Below are 17,710 nucleotides of genomic sequence, written 5' to 3'. Positions count from 1 at the left end.
ATTATTGTCATTTGACTTTCATGAAGCTAGATCACCTTAGAAAATATGGAAGCACTGGACGGCTGTTTCATAATATTGTGGGACTCCTCAGCAGTGCACATCCACGATCCCGCTCCGCAAGATTTGTACCCGGGACCTACCAGTCTCACGCGCGAGCACTTAACCTCTAGACCACTGAGCCGGCATCCAACGGTGTTAGTATTTAACTTCAACCAATCCACAAAATTGAGCAACCATTCACCATTGTCTTCAGTGAGTTACTATCTCAAAACAGACCTGATTGATGTTGATTATTATTAGAAAGGGTTTTGTGGAGATTTCAGTAATTTTGTAGTTGGACTGAAATCTCCACAAAACCCCCTTCTGATAATTGAGTTTCTATCATCGAGTTATCGTGCGCACAGTACAAAACATTTTTCTTTATTTACTGATATATGAGTGAGAATGATAATGACTGGTTGTCTGCTTAGTCAGACTTGTAGATAGTCTGATATGTGTCAGATGAGTTATATATTCCCCTATCCTTATTATTTATTAATTATTGATTGATTGTTTATTATTGTTGGATTGTGTCGGGTTTTGGTGTTGAAATATATTTAGGTTCTAGTTAGGCTAATCACGTGTTCTTGATCTGAGTTGTGTTGAAGTCCTGTAGAGTAGATACTGGGAGGGAATCTAGTGTAGATATTCGTCTTAGGTAAATTAACTTCTCATTCGTATAAAAAAAGGAAAACGACCGTTATAACAAATACCGTTAGTATTCGAATTGATAAGATAATATAAAGATGCGTTGATGCATATGACTTGATGAACAACTAATTGATACGACAGCATTAGTTTATCTATTTTTTAAGCACTTAGAAGAGTCCAAAGTAAACTATGGTCAGATGTAAGTGAATTAGCTTGGTCAGTTTCTCAGCGGTCCACAAGAAAACCAACATATGTATTTTGTGTGTGCGATGTAAAAACCGTACATAACCGTGCTTAATCCTGATTAACCGAGAATATTTTTGAAATTGTAGTGTGGATTTTATTTTATTTGAGAAATTATGTGTCAACCAGTTAAATATCGTTTAACTCAACACTGTTTATCCACCTAATTCATTTCTTCACCAAGTTAATATGCTAGTGTACCATGTAATGGATTTCAAAATAAATTGCAGTGATTAAGACCACAGAATGTTACACCGTAGTAAACGAGAACACAAGTGAAGACAATCGAACGCATTTAAACACAAAATTACAGAATACCTTAGTAAGATCTGAGAACTATACAGTCAATACTTAATTTGTAAAATGTTAATCAATCGTCTCAAACTTGACTAATCCTTTTGCAAATATCAGTCAATCTTCTCAGACGTCATTGTCCTTTCGTTTCCATATTAATCATCGTTTGTTTTCATTCTCTTTTCTTTGATTTTCTTAACCTTCTGCTTCCAGGTATTTCACTTTCAATTGATGATATATACTGTAGTGACCGAATTTTCACGACAAGAACGCGATTGGTATAATGGAAACAATTATAATTATAACCAATTGTACCAGTGATTGTTTTACTGTACTTGTTTTGTTTAACTTTATCAAAAGCACTTTTCTTTCCGTTGTCCATCTTGTTCGTTCGAAATTTCTTACGCTCTGCCTTTTCGCCTGCACCCTTTGGCACGTCTCGGTATTCTTTCGATATCACGAGATCGCCAATTAATATGCTTTATCTGGACTAATTAAGGCCTTCTGGTTTTCGATCTACCAAAGGAACCAAACCATTCTCTGACGCGTAATCTTATTGTAGTGGTGATCATAGACAATAGAGACTCAACGCCATCAACAATGCTGCTTATATCTGTCGACATCAATAGCACACACCACAACACTTCTATTTAATTTTCTTAGTGGAAAAATAAGGAACAAATTGGAAATAAACTAAATTACAAATAGTTTGTTCACTTACTAAGCAGCTTCATGGTTACCAACACATGTCATATAAGGAATCTTTGATGCAATTGGTTGTATATTACGCATAAACTGATCACCAACTCTTGCATTATCCTGAAATTTTAGTTTCACCATTGAAAACATGTATCAAATTGCAGAAGTATTTTTCAACGTTACTTTTATTCTAATAAATTGAATGGTTATAACTTATACTCAGCGGTTTAAGTAACGCAGTAGTGAGATAAGTATTCAATTATGACACATGAAGGTTACAATTACTAATAATATAGTCTAGAAATTGAGGATGAACATTTTTATCAAGAATTTTACTACACTCAAAAAGAGTGTCTTGTTTAGTCGAGTGTCATCAATGGGGAAATTGTAAAGAGTTAAGGGTAAATGTTTATACTATTGTTGAACATCGTGATTATAAATGCTTTTTAAGTCAAATTTAATAATTTATTGTTGGATCCACTTGGTCATCTGGCTAAGAAATAACATCTTTAGAAAAAAAGATGGATATTGGCTAGCAATGGAATCCTGGACGCGCGTTTCGTCCTATTCGGGACTCGTCAGCTGGATGTACCTGCATCACAGAGTTGATGTTCACTCAAGCCTGAACTCGAACCCAGTACCTTTCGCTCCAAACGTTGTAGCGTTATCCACTCAGCTACTGAGTCTTGATAGCCACTTGCTTGCGAATAAAGTGAAGTTTAAATTCACCTAGTATTGTTTGTTTGGATCCTCAAATCTGAGATGGAGGCACATCCAGCTGACGAGTCCCAAATAAGACGAAACGCACGTCCTGGATTCCACTGCTAGCCACTATCCATCTTTGCTTATAATGCTTGTGAATTGAAGCTATATCAAGGCAATACGCACAGTATGCACATATGACAATAAGAGACTGACCAGTTGCAGACTTAAACAACAATGAGAAGATCCAAACAAACAATACCAAGTGAATTTCTACAAAGTTTACTATGGGAAAATGTCATATTAACATATATTTCCAAATTAATCTGAAAGGTAGATACATGATACATCTTGATGTTTTTTATATCTATCCAGTAATAAAATGACTTCTAATTTTGTTACTTCTACATTTACACTTTAGACTCATTAATTAAATAAGTGAAGTACATATCTACCAGCTTAACAAACTACTTTTATTTCCTGAAATTCAAATACTAAAATTCAATGAATAGATCTTAGAAACATATTATCAGTATTTGTTCAAGAAATGTTTTTGTAGTGTCAGTTGCTATGTCAAGCCCACAAAACCTATTCCACCTTCCGAACAAGCCAATTTATTTATTCTATTTGGTCACAATTTGACCTTGTCAATCGTTCGCTCATAAACCTTGACTGCTTTTATATGAGTGTATGTGTTTGTACATCTTAGCCTACTCATCACATGTCTGTAACTTATTTTTGTGTGACTATAAAAATCGATTAACGCTTGATTAGATCGGGTTGGCCCACACGCCATATCCACTGTACGTCATTTCGCTCTGCTCCCTTCTCCTCGCTTCTCTCTCTTCATCTCCCCAATTGTCCAGATCAACGAGTGTACAAAAATATATGCATTCAAAACTTGACTTGTTTAATTCTGTTATTCACCAACGCCATTCAAGCCGATGATTATATACGAGGACTGGCGACATATATATTTCGACAGCAGTCACTCGACAACGATCATTCGTCCGATCTAACTGGAGTCGAATATTTCAGGGCCACTAAAAATTTTGGTAAATAAATAATTGATTGTGTCTATGAACATTTACTAGCGGATATTTTAAGTTTGACCTATGAATGATTTTATCAAAAAAGTGAAATCCATTATTTTTATCTCTACCAGAATACGGAAGCTATTTGTGTAGTTGGTAGATGAACTAACCTACAAAAGGTATTCAACCAACTATATTACTTCTAATCATGATTTTACTGATTAAAGACCATTTCTAAATTTATTTTTCAAGGTTTATACACGTTTTAAATTATTAGGCCTCGAAACTATCATTAAAATGTCATTAACAAAGTATACAAGTTATTGAACAAACATTATTCATATATGGTAAGCAAAGATGGATAGTGGCTAGCAGTGGAATCCAGGACGCGCGTTTCGTCCTATTTAGGACTCGTCGCCTGAATGTACCTGCATCACAGAGTTGATGTTCACTGTGGGACTCGAACCCAGTATCTTTCGCTTCAAACGCCCTCTCGTTATCCACTCGGCCACTGAGTCCTGACCAGTTGCAGTCCTAAAACATCAATGAGAAGATTCAACCAAACAATACTAAGTGAATTTTTTATTCATATATGTTTCTTATCTTATTTTTTGGAATAAACATTTTATCGGGAATAATTTCCATGCTGTTAATGAGAGCTTGCCAACATATATAGAAGTGATCGTTGGTTATACCCTTGGATTGGTTCTAAAAGTTGTGTCAAACTAGAAAACAACATTTTTCTGAAATCTCATGAACACCGTTGGTATTTGATTTTAAAAATCCTCAAACAGTGTTGCATATACCATATTTTCGCCGGAGATATTTGTTTACTTGTTTTACTCCTTTAAAATACGAGATTAGTCTTTCTCCATTGTTTGTTATCAATTAGGTTGAATGTTAGTTACTTACTGTATCCATATTATAGGCGAAGTCACCAACATGTAAGACCATATCATAACTATTTAAATCTTTGACTTGATGAATTAATTCTGGTAGTGAAGGTGCATCAGTTGCTCCCATATCTCCATAGACTGCTAGTTTAGGTGACCAATAAGGATGAGATGGCAGGGCACGAAAATTTAAAACATCTGACCAACCATCTAAACTACCACATTTATAATCTACAAAGCGAAAAAAGATGATGATCTCAAAGACTATTTGAGTTTGACATCTGACACTATTACTTAAAGTGAAAGATCATTTTAGTCCTCAGTTAATAACTAGATCCAGATAAAATAATATTGATTACTTCATTGTTTGTGCTTGTGTGTTAGCAATGAGGTAACTTATCCGGAAACTATACCAAATATGATAAAATTTATCTAGTACTACTAATTTCTGCTGAGAGGAAATTTTAGACCCATAATTATCTCGACTCTGTCAGGGATGCTATTAATTTGTTGTCTATGAGTTGATGATTTTTCATAGATCTCGGCTATCGACCACTGAATGGCAGCCATTCTCATGTGTCAAATCTAGTAGTCATATACTATCGACCAAACTACAGAGTAGGATCTTGACTTTAGTTCCAAGTGTTTCAGGGCGATAAATAATAAACTTAAAACCAAAGTTTCATGCTAGCTATTACCTGAAACCTCTAAATCGCAATCTTACTAAATAAAAAGTGGCATCCAGTCTGAAATTTCATTGGTTTTATACCAGCAAGCGTTTAGTTAAAAAAATGTTCTTATTACTGTGTGGGATCGTTCACTCCTGACCTAGCCTTCCTCCCTTACCCATAATTGAGACCACAATAGTCCTACTAAGGCTTCGGACAGAATTACTCATTTTAAGTTACTAAATTCGAATAATTAATGACTTTCCTAAACTCAATGGTGTAGCCTTGAGAAATCGACAATTTGACATTTCTGAGGAGACAACAATGTGTAAGAAACTCTACCAGCTATCACTATTTTACACTCTGTAGTGTTTAAGAATATTTTGGCATTAGAAAAATCATTTGATGAATTACTATTACGAAAAACGTTTTATAAAAATCTGATTTGAACTAACCTCAATATGTATAATGTCGATCTAAAAAGACGTGATCATGTTCGTTTACTGAAATGATCATTTAAGTTAAAAACTTACAATAATAAATATATTTTTTATATAGTTGAAATCATGAGTCAATTGAAGCTAGACCATCATGGAAAACCTGGAAGCACTGGACGGCCAACTCCTCTTATTGTGGGACTCCTTAGCTTCAGCGCACATCCACGATCCCGTCTGGAGAGATTCGAACCCAGGACATATCAGTCTCGCGCGCGAGCACTTAACTGATAGACCACTGAATGATTGCTCAATTAATTGAAGTTAGACATTAACACCATTGGATGCCGGCTCAGTGGTCTAGTGATTGAGTGCTCGCGCTTCGGACTGACAGGTTCTGGGTTCGAATCTCGCGAGGCGGGATCGTGGATGCGCACTGACACTGAGGAGTCCCACAATAGGACAAAACGGCCGTCCAGTTCTTCCAGGCTTTTCATGATGGTCTAACTTCAATTGACTCATGATTTCAACTATATAAAATTACTAAAATCTCCACAAAACCCACTTCTGAAAATATATTTTTGTAATATCCCAATGAATAAAAATATTGTATTTCTGACATATTGTGAACTAATGTAAGCCATTTCTTCAGAGTAAATAAATAATCAACATTAAATGAAGTGGCTTATATTAAATCAAGAAACGTCAGAAATACAACTTTTCTAATCATTGTGATATAACAAAAAATATATTTATCATTAACTCTACCCAATGCTCAATTTATTTGAAACCATCAAGTTCAACCTTGGTACTGATACCTGAAACTTTGCAATGTTTATGCGATAAATGATTATTCAACAAAAATAATTTGTAATTGAGTTCATGAGTCAATTAAAGCTGGACCACCATGGAAAACCCGAAAGTACTGGACGGCCATTTCGTCCTAGTATGGATCTCCTCAGCAGTGAGCATCCACGATCCCGCTCGCGAGATTCGAACTCACAAATGAGATTTGTGAGGCGCATATTTATCTAGTGCTTCCTTGCACCAATATTTATGTGTTTAAATAAAATAAATAAAAAAATTCGAACTCAGGACTGCGCTCTCACTCTCTAATGGTTATTCTCTAGACCACTGAGTGGCCGGGTAGAGACAGGTATTTACCTAAGACAATGGTTGCGCAACAATTTAGGGATCGACTGAAGTAAAGCATTAACACCGTTGGACGCCGGCTCAGTGGTCTAGAGATTAATCATTAGAGAGTGAGAGCGCAGGTCCTGAGTTTGAATCCCGCGAGCGGGATCGTGGATCACACTGCTGAAGAGATCCATACTAGGACGAAATGGCCGTCCAGTACTTTCGGATTTTCCATACTGGTATAGCTTAAATTGACTCATGATCTCAATTATAAAATTACTAAAACCTCTACAAAACCGCCTTCTGATAAAAATAATTTAGACATATTACTAGTACTTTAACGAAAGAGCTATGAAACGATGAATAAATATCAGGTATGATTCATCTACAACAAAGAGATATATATTCAGAAAGGTTGTCACATTAACGAAATTCGGATATCAGTAAAGGAAAAAAAAATCATTTATATGTATACAGGGATTTTTAAACTTACAATAAATTGTGCCAGCAATTAAATCGGATAAAATCACTCGATGTACATACATTTTACGTTGTTCACGTCCTCCGTCAATAAACTCTTTAACATAACCAGTACTTTTCATATTTAACAGCTTAGTACCATAGAGTACAGTTGAACTCTCTGTATTTTCTTGTGTAACCCATGTAATACTTATAGTTGATGGTTGCTCTATAATACAAAAATATTGTTATATATGTGATGTTAAACATGTTTACAAAAATGATACATCAAAATGTAGAGTCGAATCATGCTCACAGAAAGAGTTAACACTGTTTCAGTGCCTAGCTGCAAAGATGTGTTACACAATATTTCCGACTGATTTTTATTATGAATAAACTGGTTTACTATTTAAAACCCCCTGTTTGTATTTAATTATGATTTCAACTAAGTTGAATATATGTATTGAAATAAAAGTAATCTAAACACTTATCAATACCAAGGCTTGACATAATAACTTTAAATAAATCTATCGTTTAGTATAACAATAATAATAATAATAACAATAGAAGATGGTCGCGCGATTTCATGGATCGGTCAAGGTTAGACGTTAACACCGTTGGATGCCGGTTCAGTGATCTAGAGGTTAAGCGTTCACGCGCAAGATTGAAAGTTCTGAGTTCCAATCTCGTGAGTGGGATCTTGGATGCGCACTGCTGAGAGGTCGCATACTAGAACGAAACGGCCGTCCAGTGCTTGCAGGTTTTCAGTGGTGATCTAATATCAATCAGTTCACGATCTCAATCAAAAGCATAATAATCTCCACAACTCCTTACTGATAAAAATAATAATAATATATATCATTATTTTGCCGCCAAACAAAATCTATTCATCATTTACTTAAAATAATATGTGTAATGTACACAATCTGAACACATTTTATAGTCTATTTATACCAAGCTCTACTTATATTTTTACGTGAATATCGGTCAAATCTAAGTGGCTAATGCTAAATTAGCGTTTGGGAATCAATACAACAATAAACATTCTAGACTGTGAACAGTTTGATAATTCACCGAGACTATATCTTGACATTCTTTAAATGTCAAAGAGGCCAAAGAACACACTGAGTAGAGAAATGGAAGGAGACATGAAAAGGATGAATAGCAACTGCAAAGAACTGAGAAAAATTTCCCAGGACAGGGTTGGATGGAGAATGCTGATGGGCGGATAATGCTCCTCCACGAGAAGCGATTGGCGTAAATAAGTAAGTAAGTATAATCAAATAGATATACACCCATCCTTTGCGTATTTTTTGTTTCAATCGACTCTCAAATATGCCTCAACTCAAAAAATAAATTGATTTTAACTTGTTTTACTACATTACTTACTTACTTACTTACTTTTTCTTGTTAGTGTATTTTTAGCGGGTTACATTTCCGTGGAATAATGGATAGCTAACCCCATGCCAAACCCCTCTCCTTTACCCGGGCTTGGGACCGGCAGTAACTCTAGAAGAGCGACAGGCGGAGTTGTTATACTACATATTGCCATAAAATGCTTAGTGTTATTGTTGTGGAGTTCTAGAATTTTCTAACTCATTCACTATATGGACTTAATATGATGGTACTTCTAAAATAAAGTATCAGAAATGAATGTACTTCACTATCATCTTCAGTTGAGTTTTCACCTTAGTATTGAAATTTAAATCCATCAAATAGTCAAGCTGTCTCTTCATAGAAGCTTTTAGTTTAGGCTTAGAATACTATTCATAAAAAAATTGACTAATAGATAGCTTACAATCTAAACTAACAACAAAATGATGTACTAACCTCCTAGAGCAATATGTACTTGTTCTGGTATATGAGATTCTTTGAATCCATACACATTCCAACTTTTAACATGATTCAAATTAAGAAACAATTGTAATATAAATAGAATATACATTTTATAACAGCACTATTGTTACGTTTAGTCTACTATTATATATACATGATATGTATACACATATATGAATAGGTAAATAAAATAACTAAATGAATGTGTAGCAGTTCATTTGTATTCGAAGGTTACACTTTTGATATATCTGTCTTTACTGATAAATTTAATCAATAATATTTAGCTTTAATGATCTATGTGGACTTTGTACACTTCCTGTTTCTTACATATATATTCTATTGAAAAAAATAAACAAATAATGTTAGTTATATTCACATAGAAACATAGATTTTATTTTTCATAGTTGAAATCATGAGTCCATTGAAGTTAGACCATCATGGAGAAGCTGAAAGCACTGGACGGCCAACTCGTCCTATTGTAGGACTCCTCAGTGTCAGTGCGCATCCACGACCCCGCCTCGAGAGATTTGAACCCAGGACCTACCCAGAGCTACCAGTGATCCAGCTTTAATTGACTCATGATTTCAACTATGAAAAATACTGAAATCTCCACAAAACCCCTTCTGATAGATTTTATTATTTGTTGAATTATGTTTGATATAATACAATATGTAATTAAATGAGAAATAGACTGTACGAAACCATAAATATTCCTTCGAGAGTCAAAAATTACTAAAAATTATCAGAAAAGGGTTTTGTGGAGATAGTAGTAATTTAATAATTAAATTAATAAGTCATTTATAGCTAGAACACTATGGAAAACATGGAAGCACTGAACGGTCGTTTCGTCCTAGTACGAGACTTCTCTGCAGTACTCATTCAACTATTTCCAAAGATTCATTGATAGATTTATCTATTTATTTATTAATCAGTCTGAAATGAAACATGCAATTTTATTGTCTCATGTTGTGACACATCTACAGGTAGGGATCGCCAATTCGTGCCGAAAAATGATTGACCAAACGTCTTCAATACGTTACACAAACCTTTTCATTCAGATATTCGTGCAACCATCAAGCTCGTAACAGAACGATTTTGATGGCCTGGTTTGAATAAAGACATGAGGGAGTGAGCACGATGTTGTGTAAGCTGCCAGAAATCTAAGGTGATTAGACACAAAAAATGTCCCTTAGGCCATGTTCATATGGATTTGATAGGACATTTACCAGATTCAAATGGATACTACTATCTCTTAACTTGCGTGGACCGTTTCACTCAGTAGCCAGAAGCAGTACTCGTCAAGGACATTACTGCTGAAACAATGGCTCGCGCCTTCGTCGAACGATGAGTAGCAAACTTCGGCTGCCCTTCAACTATCACTACAGACCATGGACGCCAGTTCGAATCTGAACTTTTCCGTTGCCTGACTATACTTTTGAGAATAACTCGATTTCGAACGACCGCCTACCACTTGCAAGCAAACGGGTTGGTAGAACGCTTTCACTGACAACTCAAAGCTTCGTTATCAGCTGCAAACGTTTCACAATGGACAGACGTTCTTCCACTCGTCTTACTAGGTATTTTCAGTGCAGTGAAAGCTGACATTGGATACACTGCAGCCCAACTCATTTATGGAAAGACACTCTGACTCCCAAGAGAATTCGTGGATATTTCATCTTCTTCAACGAACATGGATCTAAATTCCTACATGAGCAGGCTTACAAACTCAATGCATTCAGTTAAACCTGTTTCTACCCAACCTCAATCAACTGATGTTTTTGTTCAACCAGACTTACGATATAGTAGACATGTCTTCGTACGTTGCGACTCACATCGACGACCTTTCGAATTCGCATACGAAGGACCCTTCAGAGTTCTTCAGCGTGAACCTAAGTACTGTATGGTCCATAAGAACGGCACCGACAATAGCATCAGTTTCGATCGAATCAAAGCAGCGCATTTAGAAGGAAATCCTATACACATCGATTTTCCTTTGGTACATTCGAACGACATGGCTCCTACACTTGAAGTACCTTATCCGACACCCAACACGCACGTTGATGCTTTGTCAGTATCTGAAAACAAACTTAAGACAACGCGTTCCGGAAGAAGAGTAATGTTTCCGGAACATTTAAACGACTGTTGCACGTAAGGCACCAGCTAACATTTTGCTTTATCTCGATTTTCCTTTGCGTTATATATAATAAAAAAATTTAATATGCTTATACTTATATATTTATTCCAAAAAATGTTTTTACTAATAAGCGTATGTTTGAATTTTAAAAAAAAACAGAAACAAAAAAAGACATTTTTCTTTCAGTCGCTTTTACGCTGTCACAGGCGTATTAGTTTATTTACATTTTTTCGCTCGCTTTGTGTCTTTACGCAAGTACGAGTGTATTGTGACATGCACTTACACATTCTATTTTTTTTCAGGAAGGCTGGAAAAGAACGATGAAGTTTATGAAGAACCGAGATTTCGATTGTACTTTGTTTCCCGATTACTATTCTGTATTTCCTAACCCGTTATAGTAAGGAAAGACGACCAGACGCTGATAAACATAGCAAGCTATCAAAAGAGTGTTTACCAGCGACAAACTCGTTGGGTTTAAACTTCTGGCTGGATAAGTCGTAGGGCCATCACTACCTCACTGGAGGGGGGAATGATCTATAGATGTAAGTGAATTCACAAAATCAATAGCTCTGTATGTGTTCGACATTGGATGCTGACTACATTAGTTTTAGCGGACTTATATATCTGAAGGCGCTCAGTCATACATCCGTACCAGATCACTTTTCGGAACAGCGTGGGAAGCATCTCCTGCGATCTCTAGCCAGATTAGGTCAGTCACTCCTCGATATATTGATAACCCATTAAATATATCTTCCAACCTCCTCGCTTATGACTTTCGATCTCACTGGATGGGTGCGATTCGATTATAGAAGGTGGTACTGGTTATGTATTGTCAAACTACAATAGCTGTGGAATCTTCAATATTTTCTGCAACAATGATCTTTATATGGGCAGAACCTATTATAATGCTAACCTCCACATGACCAGCATGAAGATGGGGGCTGGTTGTCTGCGATACTTTACTTGGGCAGAAATCTTTCCGCCTGCAACACGAACGTATGACAACCGGTTATTATTTTCAACCATGGAAGTGTCGTGTTTCCAGTTTACCAATCTCTGGCACTCTGTGGTTACTTCCTATAGTGTTATATTCGGGCTTTGTTCAATTTTACTCAAAATTCTGGTTCTAATATCAGCATCTTCAGGAGATTGTTGGCTGCACACAAACAAGAGACAGTTAAACTGATCTTCTGTTATTGTTGATAGTTTGAACCGCTAAAACTCACGGTTTACTAAACCCACATGCTTCATCCAGTCGTTATCACTGCTTTCATTATCTTGAAACATTGATAACGAATATTTAACTAAGATGACTGCTCAGCAAAGAATTGCTACAAAATATCAAACGTTTCATCAGGAGAAAAGTCTCCTGGATTCTTTCAGAGGATGAAGTTGCTGGGACGTTCACGATCGACCGTTCCACGTTTTCTTAAGTGTATTCTAACGTTGGCGGCGTCATGAAGTTCTGTGAGGTCCACCTTGAACAAATCTTCGTATTTCTTGAACCAGGATTCCAAAGAATTGCCAGCCCAACCATCGAAATTAAATTCACGGAGAGAATTGCTGATGTGGTCGACATGAGATTTGAAAGGATCATCTGTAACCCCACTTTGATTTAGGTTCATTTGTTGGGTAAGAGTGTCTATAATACGAATCAGGAACTGTTCGAAACGTTTTCCTTCACGCTTCAGGAAGGCTTCAAATTGTTCAGAGGTTAATGACATCTCCATAAAATAACCCTGTCGGCAGTTGTTATATCTCTAACTTAGATTATTAGTAAACCGCGTATAACTTGAGCATTCAAACGCTTCCATCATCTCAAGTGGCAAATGGGAAGATAGAAGACAAGGGGATGGAATATTATTTCAAAAAGTGTTAGTTATGGTACGGAACTGTCAGGTATTTATAGTTTTTGATGAAAACGTAATCATCATTATAGTTATCTAATCCGCACATAGGGTGTTATTAGCATTTGTTCAATAGGGAAGCTGCACGTAGTGATTCTGGAATATTCATGCAAATGCTGATTAGATGTAATATGTTCGACTCCTTCTGAGCTTCTCAGAGCTTCCGCAACTTCACTTGTTGACCGTCCTCACGTTTGCATTATGTAGGAAATACGATTTATGGTGAACTACATTCGCCACGATAACTAAGGGATTTTTATGTCGACCGAATATCGATAATGCTTCACAGTGATATATGGTCATTACACTGAATGGTATGTTTTCGCTTATGATGTGAAAATTAAATTATTTCACCCATAATACCTACGCACGGGAAACTGAATATTTTGAGCAAGTTTCATTTGCTTGCATGTATCGATACCCCAGTCTATCCTTGCAACAATCGGCATAGTCAGTGATATGATTACACTTAAACAGAAAACAGAAGAGAGGTGCGATCATTATTCAGTGGTTGAATAAGTTCAGACTCTTGATGTCTGCACACCATTCGAATGCATTTCATTTGAAGATGTTCCATCTAACACACAACCGATTGGTACCTAGTCGTCATGTCACAATCTGCAATAATTTGATCACAGAATAGTCTCTGGAAGTTTACATTTGACATGTCACAGTACAAACAGTGCTTTACTCGCCTTCATTTCTTATGTGCTTCATATTCCTTTTTCATAATCATCAATTAAATGTGTCTTTTGAGTTTCTCTTGATCGTCACAACCATTGATGGTGTTGCACACACTGAGTCTAGGAAATGCCTTGGATCACGATCCAAAAAAAATTAATGCAACTAGAGAATGCTCAGGTGGAAAGTTAGAAACTGTTCGATCATAAGAATCTCGGAATATTCTAAGTTACTGTAGGATCCTTGTAATTCATATTCTACTAGTATGAAACGTTTTTGTCGTTACTAACATCCAAATATTATGTTTTTCCTACTTATCTACTGTCTTACTCATATATGTTACAACTTTGAACTCCTTTTCATATTCTTTGATTAGCTATCAGTCGTTATTATCTTCAAACCATACTTCATCTGACCAGTATCTTATAACTCATCCCATTAGTTATCTTCATAGCAGTGTGATATTACAAATGAATGTTTAACCCACGATACAAAATCCTCAGCTGTCTGATTTTCCAGTCACGTACCACAAATGTTTGAGAACCTAACATCACAAAACTAGGGATGGTGGCATTATTTCCCAACAGATGTGAAGGTGAGGAGATAAACCCGATCCACTCGTGTCTATTGAACAGAACATGTTAAATAACGGCTCCTTATGGTTAAGCGTGGTGTCTCGATCTAATGATATTGATGCCAACCTCTTATGCCAAACATCACTTGGACTGATGTCTGTGAACCTAAATCGGTTTCACTTACTACCGGAGAATTCTATTCCAAGGAAGACTGGACAATTACGCTAAATATGGGTGCACTCATGATTCTACGAGAGTTATAAAAATAAAACGGGTTATAATAATGTTGGCGAAAAAGCACCCAGTTGGTATTCGAGCAGTGAATTTTACGGATTAAGTTTTAAAATGAACGTAATTTTAGGCCCTTAGCTCTGTTAAATCACTTCCGTTTTCACAATCCTTTATTCGTTCAACGATATGCTGTGGCTTATGTTCTAGCTTGATGAAATATACTTGCTTAGAAATCGATCTTATAAGAGAAAAAGAGTCTTTGTGATCATACCTTAATTATTCCATCACAAATGAATGAATTTCACCAGTCTCGAATACTGTCCGTCCTAAATCATGACATTCCATTCTTCTTGCCCTTTTTCATCACTCTCTTGGTATACCAGTGAAAACATTTGTGGAGCATACGACTTCGACCTGTGCCATCACTTATACCTAACAAATTCATCTGGGATCACTATCGAGTGAAACAATTGACACGTTCAGATTGACGTCTTTAAGTGACTGCTACGTACTTCCACCTCATTCATTTTCGACCACCAACTGCTTGTCACAACGTAACACAACAGAGTGCGCCAAATCACAAACTGATCATCAGTAGTACTAACATTATGAGTCTATCGTACAAACATTTATTCACTGGTGATATTACTCACGTGGTTGTGATAGTTCTGCAGTTTTCAGCCCCATGCAGCAGAACTGTTATGGTGTTCGCATCAGAGATTCTGACTTCGATGTTGATTGACAGTTATTTTGAGTTCCATATGTTCTTCAACTGTAGGAATATTGACTTTGCTTTGCAAATGCTTGCCTTCACTTCTGCATCGTATACTGTTTGTCAATCGACGACGATGCCCGAACATGTCGAAATTTCAACCTGTTCAAATGATTCTCCATCACGTAGGATTGAGTCAGTCAACTCTCTATCTTAACAAGTCGACCTTCAGGATATTCTCTTAGCTCGCCTTCGGCTCTTACCAAATTTGATCCACTATCACTGTATATCTCTCTTGTTAAGACTCGTCCACTGACAAATCTCATTAGTGCCTTGATAAACGAGTCAGCGGTAAAACTGAATGCTATTCCAGATGCGCAGCTCTTAATCTTGGAAAAGTCAATACACAACCACAGTGCTTCGCAATACTTCCACCACCTGTCACCATGATGGGTCCAAAATAATATACCACAATTGATAAACATGGATAGTCACCATCGTCTATCTTGATGGCGAGTAAGAGTGAAATTATGGGATGTTTCCTCGATTCAGGTCAAGAGCTATTATGACGTCGATCATAGACACACGACGATCCATTTATCATCAACGGCTCCAAGTATCGCAATGAGGAATTTATTTCCTTCACCTTGTTACTGATTCCAGACGACAAGAACATTTCAAGCTCTCTTAGAAATACCATGCATTGGACATATTGAAATTAATCTAGACAAACTAAATTTAACTCTTCATCTTCCAGCATGCTCACCTGTAAGCACGGATCAGTTCTCCCACAGCGTGCTATCAAACGATATCTTATGAACCGAAAAATTCAACAAAACAGTGTTTAACCATTCAAATATCTTCAGTACTTCTTTGACACTCCCGATCAACAATCCATGGTATTTTTCCTATATGTGAGTCTGCTTCATTACACCACATCAAAGTCCTCACTTACATTTTAGTGTTATTGACTTCTGTATTTTCATGCTGTCATGAACACAAATTGGAAATATCTATTTTCTTAGTTTTGAAAAATGATCAGATGGAATAAATGTTCAGCAACCATTAGATTTCCATGAAAGTGAGAATATTAGTGTGTTTTTCATAGTGAAAAACAAAACATGTCTTCCATTTATTCTCAATAACGATACTGACATGAGCAACAAGCTCGCATGTGACGACATTTGTGAAGAGTTTGAAAATAATCGAGACAACGAGAATATTGTATGCGGAATAACGAAGGAATACAAAATTATTTTGGAAAATTAATGCGAAACGCGAAAATATATGGTAATGATTGCTCGGTTTACAATTCCCTATCAGTCAAGTGAGATATCTTAACTAATTAGGTAATTTCGTCCGTATGACTAAAGATATTAAATAATCAGTGATTGGCATAATTGTTCTCGAAAACACATGAGATACTAGTGGTTACGACATTCCACCTCACTTGGCGATTACGTACAAGCAATAATCCTAGGTTCAACATCTCGTAATTCCCAAATTTCCACATCAGCACTTTTCAGCTGCGTATCAGGCAACTGTAAACAGTTGAATTTCTCTCAGCTAAATAATGAATCTTTTCGTCATCAATCACATATCACCCCTTTAAATGAGGAGGATAATCTCCAGCGTACTATTGTCAAACAGTTGAAAACAGGAACTCGTCAACTAACGCTTATGCCAATTTATTTTTGAGTACGTCCGTGTGAACACTTCATTTCGTTTACCTATATACAATGTAAGCCATGCATTAAAGTGAATATTTTTCAGGACATGTGGTAAAGAGGTGTGCACACAGTGCACTCCTAATCCCGATTGACTGAAATTATTTGACACGAGTATATTTAGGTTGCTTCGTTGGGTTCAAACGTACACCCTGTAAATAACAGACGATTGTTGAGGAATTATAGGTTCGTTGACCTTAAATAAATCGATGGAACCCGAACTAACAACGATTGGTGAATCCGAATTTCTGTGAGTATAAATTGCTAACGATGAAATGCAATCACATTCCACACAAAATCACAACGTAATCTGAAGAATGGAAGTCAAGTTGTTGTTTGTGCCGGTCCTACTTGTTGTTTGTCACCTTGTACTGTGTGCGAGTATTCATGGTAAGTCAATATCGTGCACTTTCATTTCATCGCTTTTGCAATACCGCACTGTGTTTCGTAGTCTATCGTGTTGAATGTGTTAGTTAAATTCAGTGAATCAGACTCATCTGAAGTACTTTGAAGAAACAGTGATATGAATGTCTGAAAGCGGCGGTGGAAAACCTGTTAATCCATATATAAGAAGTACGGGAGTAATTCGACCGTTTCAACTTGCATGATGAAATGATTTTCATGAAAAAGCAATATTCAAGCTATTCAACTTGT

General features: G+C 36.3%; 1 protein-coding gene across 1 annotated transcript in view; it reads right to left on the bottom strand.

Moving 5' to 3' along the window:
* The window catches only part of Smp_140610 (acid phosphatase-related), a gene marked incomplete at its 5' end in the record, with an annotated part of 29,035 nt that extends 15,456 nt beyond the window's left edge, over nucleotides 1-13,579 (bottom strand). The window contains 4 exons of the mRNA XM_018792384.1: nucleotides 4,575-4,786; nucleotides 7,288-7,482; nucleotides 9,084-9,145; nucleotides 13,494-13,579. Of these exons, the coding sequence (XP_018644223.1) occupies nucleotides 4,575-4,786; nucleotides 7,288-7,482; nucleotides 9,084-9,145; nucleotides 13,494-13,579 (555 nt within the window). The remainder of the gene's footprint in view (nucleotides 1-4,574; nucleotides 4,787-7,287; nucleotides 7,483-9,083; nucleotides 9,146-13,493) is intronic.
* Nucleotides 13,580-17,710: the final 4,131 nt, after the last annotated feature.

Source organism: Schistosoma mansoni (assembly GCF_000237925.1).
Source record: "Schistosoma mansoni, WGS project CABG00000000 data, supercontig 0321, strain Puerto Rico, whole genome shotgun sequence".
Lineage (NCBI taxonomy): Eukaryota > Metazoa > Platyhelminthes > Trematoda > Strigeidida > Schistosomatidae > Schistosoma > Schistosoma mansoni.
This window is presented reverse-complemented; position numbering and strand designations above follow the sequence as displayed.